This window comes from Emys orbicularis, chromosome 20 (assembly GCF_028017835.1).
Source record: "Emys orbicularis isolate rEmyOrb1 chromosome 20, rEmyOrb1.hap1, whole genome shotgun sequence".
NCBI classification, from domain to species: domain Eukaryota; kingdom Metazoa; phylum Chordata; order Testudines; family Emydidae; genus Emys; species Emys orbicularis.
In genome coordinates this window covers 23,714,888-23,738,947 of record NC_088702.1, presented here as the reverse complement: position 1 = coordinate 23,738,947, position 24,060 = coordinate 23,714,888, and the positions used below count along the sequence as shown (strand labels likewise).

Genomic DNA, 24,060 nt, shown 5'->3' with positions numbered 1-24,060 from the left:
ATAGGGGGAGCCCCCTGGGGTAGTACCAACCCCCCTGAAAATGGGGGGAGCCCCCCGGGTGGTACTGACCCCCCCCTCTGAAAATGAGGGGAGCCCCCTCCCCCGGGCAGTACCAACCTTCAGTAGTGTGGCAGGAAAGGGCTGCACCATTTTTTGTGGGGTCGGCAAGGGGGTTGTGTTGCTATTATGGGATGGGGTTTCCCGGGTGAGAGGGACCCCCTGGGATAGTATTATGGGGTGGAGAGTGGTGAACCACTCAGGAGACCCCAGCATGTGTGTCTGGGGGGAGCTGGGGGTGAAGGGGGTTCTCTGGGCCTGACGAACTAGGGGAAATGGGGTCCAGGGCAAGGGGGATGTCAGGATGTCCTAGGGGGCTGGGCTGTCAGTGTTGGGGCTGGGGGAAGGCTGGAGCTGGGGGAGATGAGGAGGCGAGGCAGAAAAGGCGGACGGGGCTGGCCTGGGGGGTGTTGGGATTGGGGTTCTCTGGTATTGGGAGGGTTGGTGGTTCTGGCCCCATTTCCTCCCAGAGGGGCCCTGCTAGGCCAAGTGGCCCAGGACTCCAGAGGAGCCAGGCCGGGCCCAGCCGCTGTCCCTCCCTCTAAGGGGGGGAGGGGGTGGCATTCCTGCCACTCCTGGGGCTCTGCCTGAGACTGGGGGGGCAGGGATCGTCCCCTGGCATCTCTGCAGCTGGGACATCCCACCCGCATTTACACACTGGGGGGGGGGGGGGCTTTAAGATCTGCACATGGGCAGAGATTTCCCCCCCACCCCCCACAACCTTGGTTAACCTCTCCCTGCCTGGGGAAGGCTGGGCCGGGCCAGGATTCGGGGCAAACAGGTATGGGGGGGGGGGGAACTTAGCCCCGTGCCCTGAACAGGGTGTATAAGGGGATGTTCCTCTCCCACACAGGAGCTTACTGGCCCCCCCAGGAGCCCACTTCCCCCCCATTCCCCATGTGTGGGTGGACAGGAGGTCCCAGCACTGCCTCTGCTCCCCGGGACTATACACAAACTCCCTCCTGCCCGTCGGGATGTCGGGGGAGCCCCGGGCTGGGCTAGTAGGGCTGTGGGTCGGGGTTGAGGGGCCCCAGAAGAGCTGGGGGGGCAGGGCTGGTCTAGTAGGGGGCTGTGCGTTGGAGTTCAGGGGGCTCAGCAGAGCTGGGGGGCAGGACTGGGCTGGGCTAGTAGGGCTGTGGGTCGGGGTTGAGGGGCCCCAGAAGAGCTGGGGGGGCAGGGCTGGGCTAGCAGGGGCCTGTGCGTTGGGGTTCAGGGGGCCCAGCAGAGCTGAGTTGGGTTGTCCAGACCTCACCCCTTGACCTGGTCTCCCCCTCCCGTCCTCCCAGGTCCTGTGTATCCACCCGGCCTGGAGGCTGGAAGATGAAACCTGCGAGGAAGGCTGCCAGCTCCTCCTCTTCCTCCTCGTCCAGCAGCAGCAGCCGCTCTCCCCCTTCCACCCGGGCCAAGACCCAGAAGCGCAGGACGGCTGAGGGGGGGCCCAAGCCGGCAGGGGAGGAGGAGGGGGGCGGGGGAGGCGGGGAGGAAAGCCCTGCCCAGCCCCCGCCCTTGCCAAGCCCCCATCTCATGCCAGTGAAGATGGACCCCTACGAGCCGCCCGAGGGGGAGCCGGGGTGCGACGACCCCCCAGGGGAGCCCCCTCTGAGCCGCAAGACGGCCACCTTCAAATCCCGAGCCCCCCGCAAGAACCCGGCGGCCGGGGAGGAGTGGAGCGGGTCCGAGGGCTCCGGGGCGCCTGGCGAGGAGGGCGCCGGGCACTGCCCCTCCTCCAGCACCGACACGGCCAGCGAGCACTCGGCCGACGAGGACGCCAAGGGAGCCGGGGGGGAGTTGTGGGGCCCGGCCCCCGGCCCCAGCGATTACGACCTGCGGCTGCTGCGCTCGCAGCGGGTCCTGGCCCGGCGCCAGGGCATCTTCCAGCCGGCCGTGGTCAAGCACGTCCGGCGTGGCCAGGACCTGGGACTTCAGTTCGCCGGCGACCGGGCCGTCACGTACTACGAGGGGGCGCTGGGCTCGGGGGCCCTGGACGTGGTCCTGGACACCACGCCCCCTGCAGGCGCTGTGGCAGTGGGGGCCCGTGTCTGCGTCAGCGTGGCCCCCGAGGAGACGGCCTACTACGAGGGCACCGTGCTGGAGGTGAGCCTGAAGCCGGCCTCCTACAAGGTGCGTCTCGCCGGCCCCAGCCCGGCCCCCCGCAAGGACACGGTGTGGGTGCCGCGCTCTGGCCTGCGGCTGCTGCGCCCCCCCTGGAGCCCGGCTGTCGCCGCGCCCCCCAAGCCAGAGGAGGAGGAGCCCCCCTGCCCTGAGCCCAAGCAGCCGGAGGACGCCGAGGTCTCCAAGATCAGCGCCGGCGTGCGGGGGGCCGGGGAGGAGAAGCCCCCGGCCGCCCCCCCGCAGCTGCTGTCGCCCCCCAAGTCCCCGGCCTTTGCCCGCCTGCCGGAGCAGGCCTCCCCGCTGCTGAGCCCCGAGGCAGGCGGCAGCCGCAGCAGCAGCGTGGTGTCGGTGGAGAAGTGCAGCACTCCGGGCTCGGCGCGCTCCCGCACGCCCCTGACGGCCGCCCAGCAGAAGTACAAGAAGGGGGACGTGGTCTGCACCCCCAACGGCATCCGCAAGAAGTTCAACGGGAAGCAGTGGCGCCGGCTCTGCTCCCGCGAGGGCTGCATGAAGGAGTCGCAGCGGCGCGGCTACTGCTCCCGCCACCTCTCCATGCGCACCAAGGAGCTGGAGAGCCTGTCGGAGGGCCGGGCCAGCGGGCTGCGGGAGGGCAGCGCCGAGTTCGACTGGGATGAGACGTCCCGCGACAGCGAGGCCAGCAGCGCCCGCGGCGACTCCCGCCCCCGCCTGGTGGCGCCGGCCGACCTGTCCCGCTTCGAGTTCGACGAGTGCGAGGCGGCCGTCATGCTAGTGTCGCTGGGCAGCTCGCGCTCGGGCACCCCGTCCTTCTCGCCCGTCTCCACCCAGTCGCCATTCTCGCCCGCCCCCTCGCCGTCCCCCTCGCCCCTCTTCGGCTTCCGGCCCGCCAACTTCAGCCCCATCAACGCCTCGCCCGTCATCCAGCGGGCGGCTGCCCGCAGCCGCCACGTCAGTGCCAGCACGCCCAAAGGGGCGGGGGGCGGCGTGCTGAGCCCTGAGATGCTGCACCACGCCCCGCACCGGGAGCGGCACTCCTCGGGCATCGTGCCCACCTTCCAGACCAACCTGACTTTCACCGTGCCCATGAGCCCCAGCAAGCGCAAGGCGGAGGCGCCCCACGGCGGGCCGGGTGGGGGCACCGACTTCCAGAAGAGCGATAGCCTGGACTCGGGGGTGGAGTCGGTCTCCCACACCCCCACCCCCTCCATGCCCGCCGGCTTCCGGGCCGTCTCGCCCCCCGGCCCCGGGCCCTTCTCCTCCCGCTCCCAGCAGGCCTCGCCGCTGCTGCTGCTCTCCCCGCCAACCGGGCTGACCTCCGACCCTAGCCCCACGGTGCGCCGGGTGCCGGCTGTGCAGCGGGACTCGCCCGTCATCGTCCGCAACCCCGACGTGCCGCTGCCCTCCAAGTTCACAGAGAAGCCGCGGGACGGGCGGGTGGGCAGCCCCCGGCTGGGCAAGGTGGGCACCAAAGAACAGCTGCAGGTGCCGGTGCCCATCAATATGGGGCGGGCGCTGCCCTGCAGCCAGCCCAGCGCCGTCCCGGCCCCGGAGCAGGCGCCCCCCGTCTTCAGCGTCTCCTCGCCCTTCCAGCCGGTCGCCTTCCACCCCTCCCCGGCCGCCCTGCTGCCCGTCATTGTGCCCAACGACTACTCCGGGCCACCGGCCCCCAAGAAAGAGATCATCATGGGCCGGCCTGGCACAGGTAAGGGACCTCCGAGGGGCCCTCAGGCCTGGCCTCAGCGCGGTGCTGCAGGGAGCGGGGTGGGGGCTCAGGAGGGGGCGCTCTCCCCTCTCGTATACATTGCTCTTGAACCTGCATATCTGTGCCGGGAGAGGGGTCCCTGTATGAACAGCTTCTGCGCCCCACCCCAGAGGTGGCTGCATCCCAGTGCCGGGTGAAAGGTCCCTGTATAACCAGCCCCTGCCCCACCCCAGAGGTGGCCGCATCCCAGTGTCAGGTGAAGGGTCCCTGTATAACCAGCCCCTGGGCCCCACCCCAGAGGTGGCTGTATCCCAGTGTCGGGTGAAGGGTCCCTGTATAACCAGCCCCTGGGCCCCACCCCAGAGGTGGCCGCATCCCAGTGCCAGGTGAAGGGTCCCTGTATAACCAGCGCCTGGGCCCCACCCCAGAGGTGGCTGCATCCCAGTGTCGGGTGAAGGGTCCCTGTATAACCAGCCCCTGGGCCCCACCCCAGAGGTGGCCGCATCCCAGTGTCGGGTGAAGGGTCCCTGTATAACCAGCCCCTGGGCCCCACCCCAGAGGTGGCTGCATCCTCGTGCCGGGGGAAGGGTCCCTGTATAACCAGCCCCTGGGCCCCACCCCAGAGATGGCTGCATCCCAGTGCCGGGTGAAGGATCCCTGTACAACCAGCCCCCGCCCCACCCCAGAGGTGGCTGCATGGCTGCATCCCAGTGCCGGGTGAAGGGTCCCTGTATAACCAGCCCCCGCCCCATCCCAGAGGTGGCTGCATCCCCGTGCCGGGTGAAGGGTCCCTGTATAACCAGCCCCTGGGCCCCACCCCAGAGGTGGCCGCATCTCAGCACTGGGCGAGGGATGCCGAGTTAGGAGTTGTGCCTTGGTTTGAATACTAGTCTGTGGGCTCAGCTCAGCTCTCGACATCGATCTCTAGCCTAGTTCAGCCTAAAAGGCAACCCCCCCCCCCCACGCCCTCTGGCTGGAGACGGGGTCTGGGGTCAGCGGGTGGGACGGGAGGAACGTGGCTGCGTGTGATGCTGAGCGTGCACAGCCCTGGGTGTGTGTGTGAGAGACGCCCGTGCCCTGAAGGGGACGCTGTGTGTGTGTGTGTGTCTCACGCTGCCTGGCCCTCAGTCAGGGCTGGGGCGGGGCGCCTCGGCGATTCTCCATGGGGCTTTTTCTCTTGCACGCTTGTTCTTACCCAGGCCTGGATCTCTGGTGCAAGGCTTGCACGTGGGACTCGCGCGCTCAATTTTGCACAGCCTGGGGCTCTTGGGGCAGCGTTTGCACCAGGGGCTCGCACACTAGCCCTCTCATACGCTTATTCTTGCACAGGTCTGGAGTTCCCAGTGCAGGGTTCACACAGTCGCTGTCGCACTGAGCCGGGGCCCAGCTCCCTGCCCCAGGGGTGTGGGTGTGAACGGGCAGCTCACTCGCTCCCCTCCCATCACCATCCCTGCAGGAGTGGGGATGTAGTTTGCTGTCTCCTGGCAACCGGTAACCAGAGCGACCATCTCCCTGTGCTTCCAACCCCGTCTCTATTTATATTGGAGCGAGTGGGGTGGGTGTGCAAGTGGGCGTGCGATGGGGTCGCACGAGTTCAGGGGACATGACACAGCCGGCCTCTCCACCTCCCCAATCTCTCCCCAGCGCACGTGTGGCTGGCACAGATGTGCACCAAAGCAGTTGCACACATGACATACGTACACGGAGCACACTCATGAACACAAGTGTGTTACGCCCGGTTCACGTGTCATTTGCATGGACAGAATGTTTCACAGACCCCGTCACCTTAGTCACAGCCCTGTGGTGTACACGTGGCTCTGGCACACCTAACACACTGTGCTCACACCTCGCCCGCTGCTCCTGCACACTTGTGCACACCTGTCCTGGCAGCTCCAGGCTGTCAACCGTGCATAGCGTGTATACAGATGCCTCCCCGTTCCCACAGACACGAGTGTGTTATCCACACAGATGCTGGGTGTGGGCACACCGCCTAGACGCTCCGACGCGTTATCCACACCTGGGTCTCACAGCAGTGGGGCTGGGGGTTCACCTGGGGGGGAGGGGGCGCAGGCTCACACCAGCCCTCAGCCACAGTGCCACGCTCGCCGGGCTGGAGCAGCTGCTCACACGCACAGGGGCCCGGTGGCGCTGGATGTCTCTGGCGCAGCCATGCCCGGGCAGCTTTGCACGCATCGCACGTTCACCTGCCATCTCGCACTCTCTTGCACCCCTTTGCACTCCCTCCATCCCTCCCTCATGCGCTGTTGTCTGCTTCTGCATGTTCGCCTCCCCCGGGGGGGTGTCTCGCACGCTCACACTGGCATTGCTGGGGGGGTACTTGGGCTCTGGGTCACCCTGGAGACCCCATGGAGTCCTTGGCAACGGCTGCTGCTTTCTGGGTGTGTGTGTGTGTGTGTCTGGGGTTGCCAGGGAGACCACATCCTTCCTGTGTGGGGCAGGGTTCCCCAGGGTGGGGGAGGGTGGACAGGCTGCCCCCTAGTTCCTTTCATGGCCTCATGGTCGCCCCCCCCCCCCCGTGTTCTTAGGGGGCCCCTGGCTGCGAGATGCGTCCCTGGTGGCCACTGGAACGTCCCACGGGCCATCCCCCATCGCTGCCCCCCAGAACTGCATGGGGGGAGGGGGACCCCAAGCCTATGTGTCCCTGCCGCCCCCTGCTGGAGGGGCCAAGTCCTGCTGTGTGTGTGTGTGTAACGCTGTACATTGTGGGTGGTTCTGTGTGTTGTGGACTGTCTCTTGCTGGCTGTGTGGCGTGTGGGTTTTTTTCTGTACAGGGTGTGCATGTTCTTATTCTTTGGGTGTGTTGTCGCATTGGTAACTGTCTTGCACTCGTTGTGTCTCTGCTCTACGTGTCCGAGTGTGTTAAACTGCAGCTGTGCGTAGTGTGGTGTTCCAGTGCACTGGTGTGTGTGCATCCCTCTCAGTGTAGCTTGTCTCTTTTGTGGGGTGTAGGTGCGTGTGCATGTGTCGCCTACTGTACAGTCGTGTCTCTCTCTGCGTGGATGTGTCTCCGGTGTGTCTGTGGGTGCTGGGGGGTGTGTGTTTGGGAGGGGTTTTGTGTGTCTCTTGCTTGCGGTGTGTATGTGTTTTGGGGTGGTGGTTCTCTCTCACATTTGTGTTGTGTGTTTGCGCCCCCCCCCCCCATGAGCTCTCAGCCCGGGGCTGGGTGGGGTGGGGTTGCTGGGCTCTCTCCGCCCCCTCCCCATTGACCCGGGGGGGGGGACGACACTGCCTGCCCGGGGTGTGGGCAGAGGCTGTGTTGACTCTTACCAGGCCCAGCAACCTATGTGGGGAGCGCGCACGGGCCCCGGGTTGGCAGGGCCCCAGGACGTGGGGGCCACGGCCTCCCTGGCAGGGCCGGCGCCTCCCCCCGCCCCCGGGTGTGGGGGGAGCTTATCCCAAGAATGCAGCGGGGCCCCCAGCGAGCGGTCAGCGGGCAGCCAGTGCCCCTGGGAGCGTGTGGGTGTGTGTGGTAGAGTGGGTGTGTGTCAGCATAGCCAGATGCGTCAGGGTGTGGGTGTGAGAGCGCGGGGTGCGTGTGTCTCCAAGTCTGTGTGTGAGCGTGTCAGCATGCCCAGCTGTGTGAGCGAGAGGGAATGCACGTGTGTCAGTGTCAACATGTCCACGTGTGTGTACATATGCACAGCTCTGTGTGAGAGTGAATGTGTACAGCTGTGTGTGAAAACATGGTAGTGCACACCGCTCTGTGAGTGTGTCAGTGCCTGTGTGTGCGTGTAAATGCAGGTATTTGTGTGAGCACATAGGAGCATTTCATGCCCACCAGGAGCATCAGTGGGAGGCCTGGGTGGGAGTGTGGTTGAAGCGCAGGCAAGCGTGGCTGGGGAGCACACACTGCTGCGAGCGTGTCAGCTGAGGGAGTTTGGGGCGTGTGAATGTTAGAAGTGCACACGAGCGCGTGTGTGGAGCGTGAGCGAGCGCACGAGCGGGTGTGTGGGGCATGAGGGAGTGTGTCAGATGTGCACGCGAGTGTGTGCGGGCGTGTCAGACGTGCACAGGCGCGTGCCCGGCCGGCCCACGTGACCCCGTGTCCTGCCGTGCCCTGAGGCCCGGGTGAGGGGCGCGGCGCAGCAGGACCCGGGCTGAGCGGCCCCCCCTCGCGGGGCTGCGGGGCGGGAGAGCAACCAATGGCTGGCGCCGCCGCCCCCCGCCAATCGGGAGCCGAGCCGCTCATTTGCATAGCGGTGACGTCGGCGCGGCGGCCAATGGGCGGGCGGCGTGTGTGAGCGCCGCTCATTTGCATGTGAATGACCCGGGGCGGCGGCAGCCAATGGGGCGGCGGGGGGCGATGGGGCCTGCGTGACGCGGGGTGCGTGGGGGGGGGGGCCGCCCTTGTTCCCAGGCGGGGCCGGGCCGGGACAAGCGGCGACAGGCGGCGGGTGCCCGGCAACGGCGACAGGCGGAGACCCCCCTCCGCGCGCGCGCCAACCCCCCGCGCGGCCCCGCGCGCGCCCCCCCGGCCTCGCGCCAGTCCCCGCCCCGCGCGCCCCCCCGCCGCGCGCTCCCGCCGGGTGAGGCGCCCCCGGCCGGCAGGGGGCGTGGGGGGGGCATGCCCGCCGCCGCCCCCCCGCGATGTTCTCCACGGAGCGACCCCCGGCAGCGCTGCCCCCCCCGCCGCGGCGCGGGCTCGGCATGTTCGGTCAGTGGCGCGGGGGGGGCGGTGACCTTTGAAGCCTGGCGCGGGGGGACCCCCAGAGCTGCCCCCGACCGAGCCCCATTGGCAGCCCCGGGCGGAGAGTCGGGGGGGGGGCAGGAGTGGGGCGCGGGGCCCCTCCTCTCTGTGGGGTGCCAGGTCCTGTGTGGGGGGGGGACTGGCCGGGGGGGCAGGAGTGGGGCGCGGGGCCCCTCCTCTCTGTGGGGTGCCAGGTCCTGTGTGGGGGGGGACTGGCCGGGGGGGCAGGAGTGGGGCACGGGGCCCCTCCTCTCTGTGGGGTGCCAGGTCCTGTGTGGGGGGGGGACTGGCCGGGGGGGCAGGAGTGGGGCACGGGGCCCCTCCTCTCTGTGGGGTGCCAGGTCCTGTGTGGGGGGGGGACTGGCCGGGGGGGCAGGAGTGGGGCACGGGGCCCCTCCTCTCTGTGGGGTGCCAGGTCCTGTGTGGGGGGGGGGACTGGCCGGGGGGGCAGGAGTGGGGCACGGGGCCCCTCCTCTCTGTGGGGTGCCAGGTCCTGTGTGGGGGGGGACTGGCCGGGGGGGCAGGAGTGGGGCACGGGGCCCCTCCTCTCTGTGGGGTGCCAGGTCCTGTGGGGGGGGGGGGGACTGGCCGGGGGGGCAGGAGTGGGGCACGGGGCCCCTCCTCTCTGTGGGGTGCCAGGTCCTGTGGGGGGGGGGGGACTGGCCGGGGGGGCAGGAGTGGGGCACGGGGCCCCTCCTCTCTGTGGGGTGCCAGGTCCTGTGGGGGGGGGGACTGGCCGGGGGGGCAGGAGTGGGGCACGGGGCCCCTCCTCTCTGTGGGGTGCCAGGTCCTGTGGGGGGGGACTGGCCGAGGGGGGAGGAATGGGGTGTGGGACCCCTCTTCTCTGGGGGGCGCCAGGTCCTGTCCAGATCCATGTTTGGGGGCTGGTCGGGGGGGCAGGAATGGGGCACGTGGCCCCTCCTCTCTATGGGGTGCCAGGTCCTGTGGGGGGGGGACTGGCCGGGGGGGCAGGAATGGGGTGTGGGACCCCTCTTCTCTGGGGGGCGCCAGGTCCTGTCCAGATCCATGTTTGGGGGCTGGCCGGGGGGGCAGGAATCGGGCGCAGGGCCCCTCCCCTCTAGGAGTTGCCAGCTCCCACCCGGGTGCATGGGGGGGTCTTGCTGGGCCGGGACAGGAATGGGGCATGAGGCCCCTCCCCTCTGGGGCACTGGCCCCGATCCGGCTCCAGGGCAGTGACCGAGTGTTTGGGTCGCAGCCCCAGCACAATGGCTGAGGACTGGATGGGCCGCCGGGGCCCCCTGCTCCCCCCCTCGACGCCAGGGCTCCCCTTGCCCCCTCCCTGGGCTCCCCCGGGGCAGTCGGGCTCTGGGGGCAACTGAGCTCGTGCCATCCCCAGAGTCTGAATTAACTTCCCAGCGCAGACCTGCCCCTCCCTGCCAGGTGCAGCACGCAGGACTCCTGGGTTCTCGCCCCGGCTCTGGGAGGGCAGTGGGGGCTGGGGGGTCAGAGCAGGGGAGCTGGGAGCCAGGACTCCTGGGTTCTCTCCCCGGCTCTGGGAGGGGAATGGGTGTAGTGGTTGGGGGGTGGGAGCCAGGACTCCTGGGTTCTCTCCCTTGCTCTGCGAGGGGAGCGGGGGCTGGTGGTTAGAGCAGGGCTGGGAGCCAGGACTCCTGGGTTCTCTCCCTTGCTCTGCGAGGGGAGTGGGGTCTAGTGGGTTAGAGCAGGGGGGGCTGGGAGCCAGGACTCCTGGGTTCTCTCCCCGGCTCTGGGAGGGGAACGGGGTCTAGTGGTCAGAGCAGGGGGGCTGGGCGCCAGGACTCCTGGGTTCTCTCCCTGGCTGGCTGTGTGACCTTGGCCAGTCCCTCAGGTTTCCTGCCTGACCCTGCCGTGGGGCGTTGTGCTCTCATGGCCATGACGCGTTTTGCGGGGTGTGGGTCTGTGCCCCCCTCAGCCCTTCAAACCTATCCTCGGTTGGAGTTCAGCGCCATCGTGGGGGATGGGGAGCAGTGACGTGACCCCCTGAGGCTGGGGGGCTGCAGCGACACCCCACCCCCTGCTGAAATCCTCTCTCATCTCTCTCCCCCCCCCCCCCCCCCCCCCGCGGGGGATGTGGTCACCGGCCGGAGAACAGGAAGGCAGCGCCGGCTTCCCGGCAGCGCCCCACCACCAGCCACTTAAGGGCTTTAATAATTGAGTTAGCCGCGCACGCGCCCTGGGCCGGGGGGAGCGCCTGGGCGACCTGCAGGCCAGGGGGCTGGGCGGGATCCACAGGACGGGCAGCAGGGGCGCTGAGGGGGCGGCTCGCGTCGGGGTTGGGGTGGGAGGTGGGTTGGTGCAGGTGGCTGGGGCTATGATGCTGCGACGTGGGGGGGTGGCCGTGGCATGCTGCCCCATTGCCTGTGGGGAGCTCCCCGCCGTGGCACAAGCAGCTGGGGGGTGGGCACCTTCGCGTGTAGGGCACCACATAGCTGGGGCTGCAGCGCCCGTCCGGGCTGCCCATGTGGGGACTGCCCTGAGGTAGGTGCCTGGGCTGGGGCCAGGCAGGGGTCAGGCCGGGGCCTGAACAGGCAGGTGTGGGGGGCAGCCTGGGGTCTCGCTGGTGGGGTGCGGAGGTTGTTGCGTTCGGGTGTCTGGCGGTGCTTTGTGTGATGCAGGTTGGGTAGGACTCGGGTTGCCGTGGTGCGTTACAGGATGTCCTGGTGTATTTGTGTTTGCGGAGCTGCGTTGCGCTACAGGATGGTGTGTGTTGTGTTATGTTGCATGGCTGTGTAGCGTTGCAGTGTGTGTGTGTGTTGAAGGATGTGGTACAGCTCTGTGTGTGTTGGATGGCCCAGCTGCATTGCATCTGTGTGTGTAAGGGCTGTGATGGGTTGTAGGACATTGTGTTGTGCTGCTGTGTGTGTGTCTGTGGTGCATGGCCGTGGTGTGTTGCTGTGCGTGTTGCACTGTGCTGGGGTGTGTGGCAGGGCCGCAGGTGTTGTGTGTGTGGTTGTGTCCCTGCCCCCCCCTTCCTCCCCCGGAAGTGCTGCTCACCCTGAGAGGCCCTGCGGGAATGGGGGAGAGGATCTGCTGGGGCTGCAAAATGTGGGGGGGCTGGAGCGGTGGGGACACACACACAGTGCTGCCTGTTTTCCCTGTCCTGCGCTCTGAGCTACACCCTCCAGGGAGGGGCGTGGGGTGATGCCCTACTCTGGGGAGCCCTGGGGGGCTGCTGGCTCAGTGCTAGGCGGCTCAGTGCTGGGCAGATCAGTGCTGGGTGGCTCCCCTCCCCGCGTACATCCCTGGGCTTGGCAGCCGTTGTGGGTCAAAGCAGCGTCTCCAACCTGCCCTCCTCTCCTACAACCAGCACTTCTGGGGCTCCTCCCCCCATTCACCCCCAGGTTGGGGGGAGGGATCCTGGTGCAAAGGAAAACTCCAGAGTCCTTCCCCGTTGCTGGGAGTCTGGGGGGCCAGGAAGCCCCAATACTGGGGTACGGTGCAGGGCAGAGTGACCCGGGGGGAGAGAACCCAGGCGTCCTGGCTCCCAGCCCCCTCTGCTCTAACCACCAGACCCCGCTCCCCTCCCAGAACTGGGGAGAGAACCCAGGCGTCCTGGCTCCCAGCCCCTCGCCCCAGCCGGGAGAGAACCCAGGCGTCCTGGCTGTGTGTTTAACCCTTTGCCTGCTCTCTCCCTTCCAGTCTGGACCAACGTGGAGCCGCGGTCTGTGGCCGTGTTCCCGTGGCACTCCCTTGTGCCCTTCCTGGCCCCCAGCCAGCCAGACTCCTCCGTCCAGCCCAGCGAGGGCCAGCAGCCTGTCAATCACCCCGCGGTGTCCAATCAGAACAAAGGTGAGGATGGGACAGCCCCATGTGGGGCACTTGGGGAGGGCCAGGGGGGCTGTGAGCCTGCCCAGCTCCTTGCCAGCACAGGGGAGCTGCTGGCTTTTGTGTGTGACCCACCAAAATGGTGCCCGCGCAGCAAGCAAGGAGTGCAGCCAGCAGGGGGAGCTCGCACTGTTGTATTTCAGTGTGACCCACAAAAATGGCCCCTCTCTGCCTGGTGCATTCTCATGGGCTGTCGCCCTTGATCTTTGCCCCCACCAGAGCCTCCAGAATCAGCGGCCGTTGCCCATGACCTCCCGGGGGTGGTGTCGGGGGCTGAGCTGGGGGCTTCCCGCCCCGACAGTCCAGCCTCAGCCCCCCAGGCCACGGCAGCGGCTGGAGGGGGAGAGGGCCCCTCCCAGCTCGAGGATGAGGCCCCGGGGCCCCCAAGGCTGGACAGCGAGACAGAGAGCGACCACGATGACCCGTGAGTGGGGGAAGGGGTTGGGGGACATGGGGCTAGTGTGAGGAGGATGCGGGGACGGGGCTGGCACGCGGGGGCTGGGGCTGGCGGAGGGTATGAGGGGGATGAGGGGACATGGGGCTGGTACAAGGGGGATGGGGGGACAGGGGGCTGGCACAGGGGACATGGGGCTGGTGCAGGGGTTCGAGGAGGATGGGGGGACGTGGGGCTGGTGGGGGAGTAAGGAGGGTTGTTTGTGGCACATGGTCAGGGCCGGCAGGGGGACATGGGTTGGGGGATTGGGGCTTGTGGGGTGGAGGCAGGGTCGGGGGCGGGATGTGGGGGGATCTGGGGCAGGGACCAGGCTGGGGGGAGGTTGGGGAGGGGTCAGGGACGTCCCTGGATCGAGGGGCAGCAGGGTTACAAGAGTGGTGCCCGCCCCGCGCAGGTTCCTGTCGATTGTGTCCCCCGAGATCCAGCTCCCTCTGCAGCCCGGGAAGCGCCGGACGCAGTCGCTGAGCGCCCTGCCCAAGGACCGAGACTCTTCCTCCGAAAAGGATGGGCGCAGCCCCAACAAGGTGAGCCAGACTGCCCCCCCCACACGCCGTGTGCATGGAACAGCCCAGAGAGTCCTGCTCCCCCCATCCCTGTGCATGGAATGGTACAGAGACAAGTGTTCCCCCCGCAGTGCTGTGTGCATGGAACAGTCCAGAGAGACCTGCTCCCCCCATCCCTGTGCATGGAATGGTACAGAGACAAGTGTCATCCCCCCTCCCACGCCGTATGCATGGAACAGCCCAGAGAGACCTGCTCCCCCCCATCCCTGTGCATGGAATGGTACAGAGACAAGTGTCGTCCCCCCCCACGCCGTATGCATGGAACAGCCCAGAGAGACCTGCTCCCCCCCATCCCTGTGTATGGAATGGTACAGAGACAAGTGTCGTCCCCCCACACGCTGTGTGCATGGAACAGCCCAGAGAGACCTGCTCCCCCCCCCCCATCCCTGTGCATGGAATGGTACAGAGACAAGTGTTCCCCCCGCAGTGCTGTGTGCATGGAACAGTCCAGAGAGACTTGCACCTCCCCAAGGCCAAGTGCATTATCCCCTATGTGGAATGCAGCACGAGAATTCACCCCTCCTTTAATTCCCACATGGAACGCGCCACAAGACCTCATGCGCCCCCCCCATCCTCCATCTGGAACGCTCCATGGTAACTCCCCCTCCATCCCCCAAATGGAATGCTCCATAAGAACTCACCAGCCTCCTTAATCCCCCACATGGAATGTGCCATGAGAACTCACCCCCCCTTTATTTAATACATGGAACACTCCATGAGGACCCCCCATAGGCTCCCCTCCGTGGGGGAGGGATATGATTGGCTGTGACCCCTCCCCTAGACGCCCCCCAGTCTCCCAGTAGGAGAGATGTGATTGGCTGTGGGTGCTTTGCTCGTTTGCAGCGGGAGAAGGACCATATCCGGCGACCCATGAACGCCTTCATGATCTTCAGCAAGCGGCACCGGGCTCTGGTGCACCAGCGGCACCCGAACCAGGACAACCGCACCGTCAGCAAGATCCTGGGCGAGTGGTGGTACGCGCTGGGGCCCAAGGAGAAGCAGAAGTACCATGACCTGGCCTTCCAGGTGCGGGCACCGGGGCGGGGCCGGGGCGGGGGTGTCAGCAGGGGGCGCCATGTTGCGGCGGGGGTCAACGAGGGAGTCGGGGGCCCAGCATTGGGGTCAGCCGGGGGGCGGGGAGGTGGGCATGGGGACACCGTGCTGCAGGTGGTGAGTGGGGGGCTCGGGGGCCAGTGACTCGGGCAGGGGGAGTGGGGGAGTCGGGGATCCGGCGGGCGGGCGGCGCGGGGGGGCAGCGGGACGCCCCCTAACCTGGTCTGTGCGTAGGTGAAGGAGGCGCACTTCAAGGCGCACCCCGACTGGAAGTGGTGTAACAAGGACCGGAAGAAGTCCAGCTCGGATGCCAAGCCCTCGGCGCTGGGGCCCGGGGGGGGGCCCAAGGAGGCGCGGGAGCGCAGCATGTCAGAGACGGGTACGGCCGCCGTGCTGGGAGGTGAGACCCCCCCCCCCCCTTCCCTCTTTCCCCCGCCCCCTCCTTGGGGCTCCCCCGACAGCCCGCTCAGCCGCTCTCTTCTCTCCCCGTAGCCTCCTCGGAGATCCCGGCGCTGGCGGGGCCAGAGAGCAAGGCAGGGGGCACAGGACACGTGCCCGGGGAGCGGCTGATCCACGTGCCGGGGGCTGGGGCGCAGCGGCCCCGGGCCTTCTCCCACAGCGGGGTGCATGGGCTGGATGCCGGGGAGCGGGACAGCCAGGCGCTGCAGGAGCTCACGCAGGTACCAGGGGGCTGGGAGTTTGGGGGGGTGGGCTGGGGGCTCGTGGTGGATTGGGGTCTGGGGGGGTGCAGAGTGGGTGTATTGGGTCCCCTGTGGGGAGGCCGTGCTGGGGGCGGGGGGGATGGGACCCCTGATGGGGAAGAGGGTCTTGGGTCTGGGTTGGGGGGCCCTGCTGGGAGGAGGTGCAGAGGTCCCAGCCCTCAATCGCTCCCCGCTCTGTTGCAGATGTGTTCCGGCCCGTCGCCCTACCGCAGTGAGAAGGGGCAGTATGGGGGGCCGGGCCCCTCGGGGTCCCCATTCGCAGCTCCAAGTGAGAGTCCCCGGCCCCCCCTGCTGCCGCCGGCCCCCCGCGCCGCCCGCTCCCAGCGCGTGGCCAGCGAGGACATGACGAGCGACGAGGAGCGCATGGTCATCTGCGAGGAGGAGGGGGACGATGATGTCATTGGTGAGCCCCCCTGAACTCCTCAGAGCCTGCCCAGAGCCCCCGGACTCCCCACTGCCCCCCAGAACCCGCTTAGCCCCCCCCCCCGTGGCCCCGCTTTATGGCTGCACACCCCACAGCTGTGTCCCCCCGGCACAGCTCTGCAGGGAGGGGGTGGATCCGGGCAGTGAGGAGGGGGCCTTGCGGGCGTCACTGACTCTGCCCCCTCCTGCCCCCCAGCGGACGACGGGTTCAACCCGCCCGACATTGACCTGAAGTGCAAGGAGCGGGTGACGGACAGCGAAAGCGAGACCTCCTCGGGCGAGGAGCCCGACGGCAAGGTGAGGGCGGGGGGGCTGGAGGGGGGGTTGATGGGGGCAGGGAAGGGCTATGGGGGGCAAGGAGAGGCAGTGGGGCTGTGTGGGGGTTGATGGGGGCAGGGGGAGGCAGTGGGGCTGTGCCGGGGTTGATGGGGGGCAGGGAGGGGGGAGCTATGTGGGGCAGTACCTAACCTCCCCCCTGTGTCTCTCTCTGCCCCCAGGGCTTTGGGCGGAAGCTCTTCTCCCCGGTGATCCGCTCCCCCCCGCTGCCCCCCTCCTCGGGCGCCTTCGCCCCCTGCCGCCCGCCAGCCCCCACCGAGCTGGACCTGCCCCACGGCCCCGACCAGCCCCCCCTGGCCAAGCCCTACAGCCCCTTCCCGCTGGCGCTCAGCCCCTTCAAGGCCCAGGACTCACGGGGGCCCCGGGCCCCTGGCCCCCCGCCAGCCAAGCGCCCTGATCCGGCCCCCCCTTACCGCCGGAAGCGGGCTGACAGCGCTGGGGGGGCTGAGACGGGCGTGGCCGGGCCCTCGGTCATCTCCTCCCCCGGGGGGGTGCTGCAGGCGCTGGTGCTGCCGGAGCCGGGGCGCCTGTCCGCGGGCACGGTGCTGGTGCCAGCCCCCTCGCTCAGCGGCTACGGCGGGGCGCCGGGCCTGGCACGCACCGCCTCCACCGTGGTCACCAACGTGGTCAAGCCGGTCAGCAGCACCCCCGTGCCCATCGCCAGCAAGCCCTTCCCTCGGGGGGCAGGTGAGGGCAGGCCCCTGCTCAGCCCCCCAGCCCTGGAGCTGGCCCCGCCGCCCCTGGCCGTGCTGGGGGGTGCCAAGCCGGAGGCCGTGCCCGTGGGTCGCATCGGCCTGCTCTACACCGACAAGAAGCCCCCGCCCCCCGCCAGCCAGGCCCCATCCCCCCACCTGGTGGTCGGGCCGATGGGCAAGGCCCCAGTGGCCCCGGGCAACGTGGTGACCAACCTGCTGGTGGGGCAGGCGGGGGGCGCGGCGGCCGGGCCGGCCCCTGTGACCGTGCTGCCGCCGCAGCCCTCGGTGCAGTTCATTACCCAGAACCCCCCGGGGGTCGGGCCCAATGGGCCGGTCCCCCTGGGCATCCTGCAGCCCCAGGGCCTCCTGTCAGGGGCGCCAGGCAAGGTCGGGGGCATCACCCAGGTGCAGTACATCCTGCCCACCCTGCCCCAGCAGCTGCAGGTGGCCGGGGGCAAGGGGCCAGGGGCCGGAGCCGCCAGCATCCACTTCACCCTGCCCCCCACCAGCAGCAAGGTGCTCGCCACTGCGCCCCACGGCCTGCCCATCCTCCAGCCTGGGCCCAGCAGTGCCAGCACCGCCGTCACCGTCGTCTCCACCGCACCCAAAGGTGGGGGGCGCTGGCCCCAGGGGCTGGCTGGCTTGGGGATGGGGTGGGGGGCTGGCTGGGGTGGGGGATGGGGGGGGATGGTGTTTGGGGTGGGCATTGGGGGATGGGATGGGGGGCTGGCTGGTGGGTGGGGAATGGGGCGGGGGGCTGGCTGGGGTGGGCGATGGGGGATGGGCCGGGGGACTGGCTGGCTTGGGGGGTGGGGGATGGGATTGGGGGCTGGTGTGTGGGGTGGGGAATGGGGCGGGAGGCTGGCTGGCTCAGGAGTGGGGGATGGGGCGGGGGGCTGGCTGGCTCGGGGGTGGGGTGGGGAATGGGGTGGGGGGCTGGCTGGCTCGGGGGGTGGGAAATGGGACGGGGGGCTGGCTGGTGCATGGGGGATGGGGTGGGGGCTCCCTCTCCCCCACCCTGCCCTGATGCGCCCCCTGTTTCCCCCCAGCCCAGTCGGCATCTCCGGTGCAGGCCCCGGGCCCCGGAGGCTCGGCCCAACTGGTGCAGGGCAAGGTGCTAGTGCCCGTGGCAGCCCCCCAGGTGACGGTGCGGTCCGGGGGTGGGGCCGGCCCCATGGCCCAGGTGGCGCCGCCCTTCCCGCTGCCCCTCCAGAACGGATCCCAGCCCGCCAGCAAGGTGAGTGCGTGTCTGTGCTGGGGGGGGGCGGCTTGGTGGTCCCTCTAACCCCCCTGCTCTGCCCCCCAGATCATCCAGCTGACGCCGCTGACCCCCGCGCCGAACAGCGCCGCCCTGGCGCCCCCCCTGAGCCCCGCCACGGCCCTCGTGGGACCCCCCAGCCAGGCCCAGAAGGTGCTGCTGCCGTCGTCCTCCACCAGGTAGGCACTGGGGCAGTGGGGGGGCCAGGGCTCCGTGTCCCCCCCGCCTGCCAGTAACGCTCCCCCCTCTCTGCCCAGGATCACCTATGTGCAGTCCACAGGTGGGCACCAGCTGACCCTGGGAACCTCGGCCTCCCCCTCGCAGCCTGGCGCCGCCCCCGCCGCCACCTATGTGCAGGCCCCTGTGGGGCCGGCCCCCATGGCCCTGGGCTTCACAGCCATCGGGCCCAGCGGGCCGGCCATTGTGCAGCCGCTGCTCTCGGGTAAGGGGGGGCTGTGAATGGGGGGTGATGCACTCGATCCAGACCCCTGCTCTCCCCAAGTGTTTGGCGGGGCTGGCGCTGGGGTGTCGGTACTAGGGAGGGGCAGATAGTTGGGTCGGGGACGTGGGGGGAGGACAGGGGCTGGGACTGGGTCGGGGGACGCGGGTGACCTGCGTGGGGCTGGTGCCAGGCGGGGGGCTGGTTTGGGGACACTGGGGGCACGGGCTGGCAGCGGATGGTGGCAGGGGGCTGGGTCAGGGCTGGGGCTGGGTCAGGGCTGGAGCCGGGGGGCTGGTGCCAGACGGGGACAGAGTTGGGGGTCTGGGGCGGGGATGGCGCTGGATGGAGGCAGGGGGCTGGGGCAGGGGAGCGGGACGGTACTGGATGGGGGCAGGGGGCTGGGGCAGGGGAGCGGGTGGGGGGGGGACGGCGCTGGATGGGGGCAGGGGAGCGGGGGGGGGAGGGGATGGCACCAGACGGGGTCAAGGGCGGGTCCGTCCATCCGTCTCACCCTTGGCGTTTCTCTCCCCAGGGCAGAGCCCCCTGCTGGCCCCGGGGCAGGTGGGGGTTTCCCCGCTGCCCAGCCCCCAGCTGCCCCCCTCCTGCAGCGGCCCGGTGATCACGGCCATCTACCCCGGCCCCGCCCCGTCACCCGCCCACGGTCTCATCTACAGCGTGGCCAGCCCTGCCCCGGCCCCCATCCTGCCCAAGGGCAGCAGTGCCGGCAGCCAGGGCACACTGGGGCCTGGACCCATGGGTATGAATGGGGCTGGGCGGGGCTGGGCAGGGCCCCACCCCCATGGCCACAGAATGGGGGTGGGGCTATGGAACAGGAGGCAGAGTTCAGCAGGGCCCCAACCACATGGCTGTGGACCAGGGGGTGGGGTTATGGAAGGGGCGGGGCTATGGAAGGGGCGGGGCTGAGCAGGGCCAGATTCTTATGGGTATGGGCTGGGGGCAGAGTTCTGGGGGGGGCGGGGTAGGCTCCACCCTCACGGGTATGGAACTGGAGCCGGAGCTTTGGGGTGGGGGTGGGGCTGCGGGGTGTGAGTGGGGGGTCCCTGTGGCCCCCCCGGCCCCCCATGACTGTCTCTCTCCCCCCACAGGCCCCCTCGCCTTCCCCCCAGCGCCCGTCCGGCCCCCGCGCCCCCCGCCAAAGCCCCCCCAGAAGGTGAAGGCCGCCATCGCCAGCATCCCTGTGGGCTCCTACGAGTCGGCCCTGTCACCCAGCCCCGCCCGGCCTCCGGGGGGGCAGCAGACGGAGCCCGGGGGGCCCCCCCGCGTCCCCCGGGAACTGGAGAGCCCCAGGGAGCCCCCGGAGCCGCCTGCCCCCTCCCCCCCGCCCCAGCCCCCCCGGCCCGGGCCAGCTCCAGAGCCGGAGAGCTGGGATGGGCGCCCCCCCTCGCCCGCGCCTCCCCAGCACCCGGCACCCGAGGCTGAGAGCGGTGAGGGCTGGAGCCAGCGAGAGGCGGTGCCGGGGGCCAGCGAGGAACGAACACCCCGAGAGCTGGCGAGCACCCCCGGAGCCGCCCTGGGGGGCAAGGGGCCCGAGACGGTGAGTGACCCCCCCCATCATCTCCCCATCCTACCCCCACACCCCACCCCACCAACTGCTCCTTGGGGGGCAAGGGGCCCGAGACGGTGAGTGACCCCCCCCATCATCCTCCCACCCTACCCCCACCCCACCCACTGCTCCCTGGGGGGCAAGGGGCCCGAGAGGGTGAGTGACCCCCCCATCATCCTCCCACCCTACCCCCACCCCACCCACTGCTCCCCGGGGGGCAAGGGGCCCGAGACGGTGAGTGACCCCCCCCATCATCCTCCCACCCTACCCCCACCCCACCCACTGCTCCCTGGGGGGCAAGGGGCCCGAGAGGGTGAGTGACCCCCCCATCATCCTCCCACCCTACCCCCACCCCACCCACTGCTCCCCGGGGGGCAAGGGGCCCGAGAGGGTGAGTGACACCCCCATCATCCTCCCACCCCACCCCCACACCCCACCCCACCCACTGCTCCCCGGGGGGCAAGGGCCCCAAGACAGTAAGTGACCTCCCCATCATCCTCCCACCCTACCCCCACCCCACCCACTGCTCCCTGGGGGGCAAGGGGCCCGAGAGGGTGAGTGACCCCCCCCCTCATCCTCCCACCCTACCCCCACCCCACCCACTGCTCCCTGGGGGGCAAGGGGCCCGAGAGGGTGAGTGACCCCCCCCATCATCCTCCCACCCCCACACCCCACCCACTGCTCCCTGGGGGACAAGGGCCCCAAGACGGTGAGTGACCCCCCGATCCCCTCCTGTCCCCCATCGCTCCCCGAACCCCCCATCCCCCGAGGCCTTTCCTGCCCCTGGTGCTAACGCTTCTCTCCCCTGCAGACCCCCCGGGGGCCCGTCTCTCCCGACTGGAGGGTCCCGGGTCCTGAGAGCCGCCCTGAAGCCCCAGCCCCCCCTGCCGGCCCCTCGTCCTCTGCGCTCAGCCCCGCCCCTGCTGGCTCTGGGGAGGGGTCCCGGGGGGCAGGCCCCACCCCCGGTGCGCCCGAGGGCCCGGAGCGCAAGGAGGGGGCGGGCGGCAAGAAGGTGAAGGTCCGGCCTCCCCCGCTGAAGAAAACCTTCGACTCGGTGGACAAGTGAGTGACGGGGGGGTCGGGGGTCACGGCCGGGGCGATGCTCGGGGCCCTCGCTCCTGGGGTCAGGCTGGGGGGAGGGAGGATCCCGGCGTCCGGGAGAGCCGGTGCATGACGCGCCCCGCCCCTCCCCCAGCAGGGTTCTGACCGAGGTGGATTTCGAGGAGCGATTCGCGGAGCTGCCCGAGTTCAAGCCCGAGGAGGTTCTGCCCTCGCCCACGCTGCAGTCGCTGGCCACCTCGCCCCGTGCCATCCTGGGCAGCTACCGCAAGAAACGCAAGAACTCAACCGGTGCGCGGGGGCTGCGGTCGGGAGTGAGGGGCACCGGCCGGGCTGGGGGCTGCGGGTCGGGAGTGAGGGGCTGCGGGTCGGGAGTGAGGGGCACTGGCCGGGCTGGGGGCTGCGGGTTGGGAGTGAGGGGCACCGGAGAGCGGGGGGGGGCTGCGGTCGGGAGTGAGGGGCACCAGCGGAGCTGGGGGGCTGCGGGTCGGGAGTGAGGGGCACCGGAGAGCGGGGGGCCTGCGGGTCGGGAGTGAGGGGCACCGGTGCGTGGGGGATGCGGTCGGGAGTGAGGGGCACTGGAGAGCGGGGGGGCTGCAGGTTGGGAGTGAGGGGCGCTGGCAGGTTCAGGGGGGCAGAGGCCCCATGCAGGAGGGGATGCGGGGGGCTCATTAACCCTTTGGCCTCCCCCAGACCTGGACTCCTCCACTGAGGACCCCATCTCACCCAAGCGGAAGATGCGGCGCCGCTCAAGCTGCAGCTCGGAGCCCAACACGCCCAAGAGCGCCAAGTGCGAGGGCGACATCTTCACCTTCGACAAGACGGGTGAGACCTGGGGGCGGGGCCGAGCTGGAATGATGGGATGGGGATGGGGTGTGGCCTGGAGGAAGGGGCGGGGCTCACTGGGGCGGGGTGTGGAGGAAGGGGCGGGGCTCACTCTGGGGCGGGGCGTGGAGGAAGGGGCGGGGCTCACCCTGGGGCGGGGCTGGCAGGAAGGGGCGGAGGCTCACGGCCCCTCCCCCCAGGCGCGGAGGCGGAGGACGTGCTGGGGGAGTTGGAGTACGAGAAGGTCCCGTATTCGTCGCTGCGCCGGACTCTGGACCAGAGGCGGGCGCTGGTCATGCAGCTCTTCCAGGACCACGGCTTCTTCCCCTCGGGTCAGTGCCGCCGGGTCACTGCCAGCGCGGCGCTAGGGGGCGCTGTGCCAGGGGTTCCGTAGGGGGCACCGTGGGGCGGGGAGCGGGATTAGGGGGCACCGTGGGGCAGGGCGAGGGGCTCCGTAGGGGGTGCCATGGGGTATCTCTTGGTGTAATGTAGGGACAGTTGTGGGCTCCCCGGTGTGTTGAGTCCAGGAGTGGGGCAGGACCCCATGTCCCGCCTAGTCCCAGCCCTGGCGATTCTGTAGCCCAGCGTTGGGGGATTCAGGCGTCTCCTTCGTGTCCTGTCCCAAACTGCTGTGCGGCCCCACCCTGTCCACCCCCGGCACCGGCGGGTCCCAGCGGAACCGCCCCCCCCACCCCACAGGGGCCACGTCCCTGCACTGGCAAGGGGTCCCCGTGGAACCTCCCCCCCCCCCACCCCACAGGGGCCGTGTCCCAGCGCCGGCGAGGGGTCCCCGCGGAACCGCCCCCCCACCCCACAGGGGCCGCGTCCCTGCACCGGCAAGGGGTCCCTGTGGAACCTCCCCCCCACCCCACAGGGGCCGTGTCCCGGCGCCGGCGAGGGGTCCCCGTGGAACCTCCCCGTCACCCCACCCCACAGGGGCTGTGTCCCGGCGCCGGCGAGGGGTCCCCGCGGAACCGCCCCCCCCCACCCCACAGGGGCCATGTCCCGGCGCCGGCGAGGGGTCCCTGCAGAACCGCCCCCTCCCCCCCCCACAGGGGCCGCATCCCTGCACCGGTGAGGGGTCCCCACGGAACCGCCCCACCCCACAGGGGCTGCGTCCCCGCGCCGGCGAGGGGTCCCCGCAGAACCGGCCCTGTGTCGCTGACGTGGTGTCTCGTCTCCTGCAGCCCAGGCCACGGCCGCGTTCCAGGCCCGCTACTCCGACATCTTCCCCACCAAGGTCTGCCTGCAGCTGAAGATCCGTGAGGTGCGGCAGAAGATCATGCAGGCGGCCACCCCCACAGAGCAGGCCCCCAGCACGCCCGAGCCGGGGGGCCCGGGCAGTGGCGGTGCCGCGGAGGGGCAGCCCCCAGAGCCTGTGCCCCCCCAGGACTCGGACCCAGGGGCAGAGGCTGGTGGCAGCACCAGCTGGGACAATAGCCAGACGTCTCCCCTGGGGGGCGCTGCAGGCAGCAGCAGATGAAGGGCCTTGAGCGGCACGGCTGGAAGCAAAGCATTCTGGGAACTTCGCCCGCCTTCCTGCTACACCTCTGACCGGCTCCCCCGGGATGGTCCACTCCGCCATGGACTGCAGCGCCCTACTGCAAGGATGGTCTGCTCCGCCATGAGCACCAGCGCCTGCCCCCCACAGCCAGGATGGTCTGCTCCGCCATGGGCACCAGCGCCTGCCCCCCCCAGCCGGGATGGTCTGCTCCGCCATGGGCACCAGCGCCTGCCCCCCCCCAGCCGGGATGGTCTGCTCCGCCATGGGCACCAGCACCTGCACCCCCCCCCCCAGCCAGGATGGTCTCTTCCGCCACGGGCACTAGTGCCTGCCCCCCCCCCCCCCCCCACCAGCTGGGATAGTCTGCTCCACCACAGATGCCAGCGCCTCCCCCCCCCTCCCAAGCCGGGATGGTCTGCTCTGCCATGGACACCAGTACCTGCCCTCCCGCCCCCGCTGGGATGGTCTGCTCCAACACAGATGCCAGCGCCTCCCCCCCCCCCCAAGCTGGGATGGTCTGCTCTGCCATGGACACCAGTACCTGCCCTCCTGCCCCCGCTGGGATGGTCTGCTCCAACACAGATGCCAGCGCCTCCCCCCCCCCCAAGCTGGGATGGTCTGCTCTGCCATGGACACCAGTACCTGCCCTCCTGCCCCCGCTGGGATGGTCTGCTCCAACACAGATGCCAGCGCCTCCCCCCCCCCCAAGCTGGGATGGTCTGCTCTGCCATGGACACCAGTACCTGCCCTCCTGCCCCCGCTGGGATGGTCTGCTCCAA

At 69.8% G+C, this 24,060-nt stretch overlaps 1 protein-coding gene across 1 annotated transcript; it reads left to right on the top strand.

Annotated features, from left to right (window-relative positions):
- The first annotated feature begins 1,377 nt into the window (after positions 1-1,377).
- On the top strand, positions 1,378-23,260 carry CIC (capicua transcriptional repressor). Its single transcript, XM_065420305.1, has 20 exons — positions 1,378-3,850; positions 12,198-12,347; positions 12,603-12,807; positions 13,232-13,361; positions 14,244-14,426; positions 14,688-14,853; positions 14,946-15,133; positions 15,359-15,578; positions 15,795-15,895; positions 16,096-17,239; positions 17,679-17,866; positions 17,936-18,066; positions 18,145-18,329; positions 18,862-19,086; positions 19,436-19,884; positions 20,705-20,955; positions 21,089-21,243; positions 21,646-21,777; positions 21,978-22,109; positions 22,965-23,260. The coding sequence occupies exons 1-20, from the start codon at positions 1,378-1,380 to the stop codon at positions 23,258-23,260; spliced, it is 7,104 nt and encodes a 2,367-aa protein (XP_065276377.1).
- Positions 23,261-24,060: the final 800 nt, after the last annotated feature.

Bases quoted from the DNA above. Each gene is read 5' to 3' on its own strand.
- CIC (XM_065420305.1), top strand. From the start codon at position 1,378: ATGAAACCTGCGAGGAAGGCTGCCAGCTCCTCCTCTTCCTCCTCGTCC. The intron at 14,427-14,687 runs GTGCGGGCACCG...GTCTGTGCGTAG, and splicing joins ACCATGACCTGGCCTTCCAG to GTGAAGGAGGCGCACTTCAA. The intron at 18,330-18,861 runs GTAAGGGGGGGC...TTCTCTCCCCAG, and splicing joins TGTGCAGCCGCTGCTCTCGG to GGCAGAGCCCCCTGCTGGCC.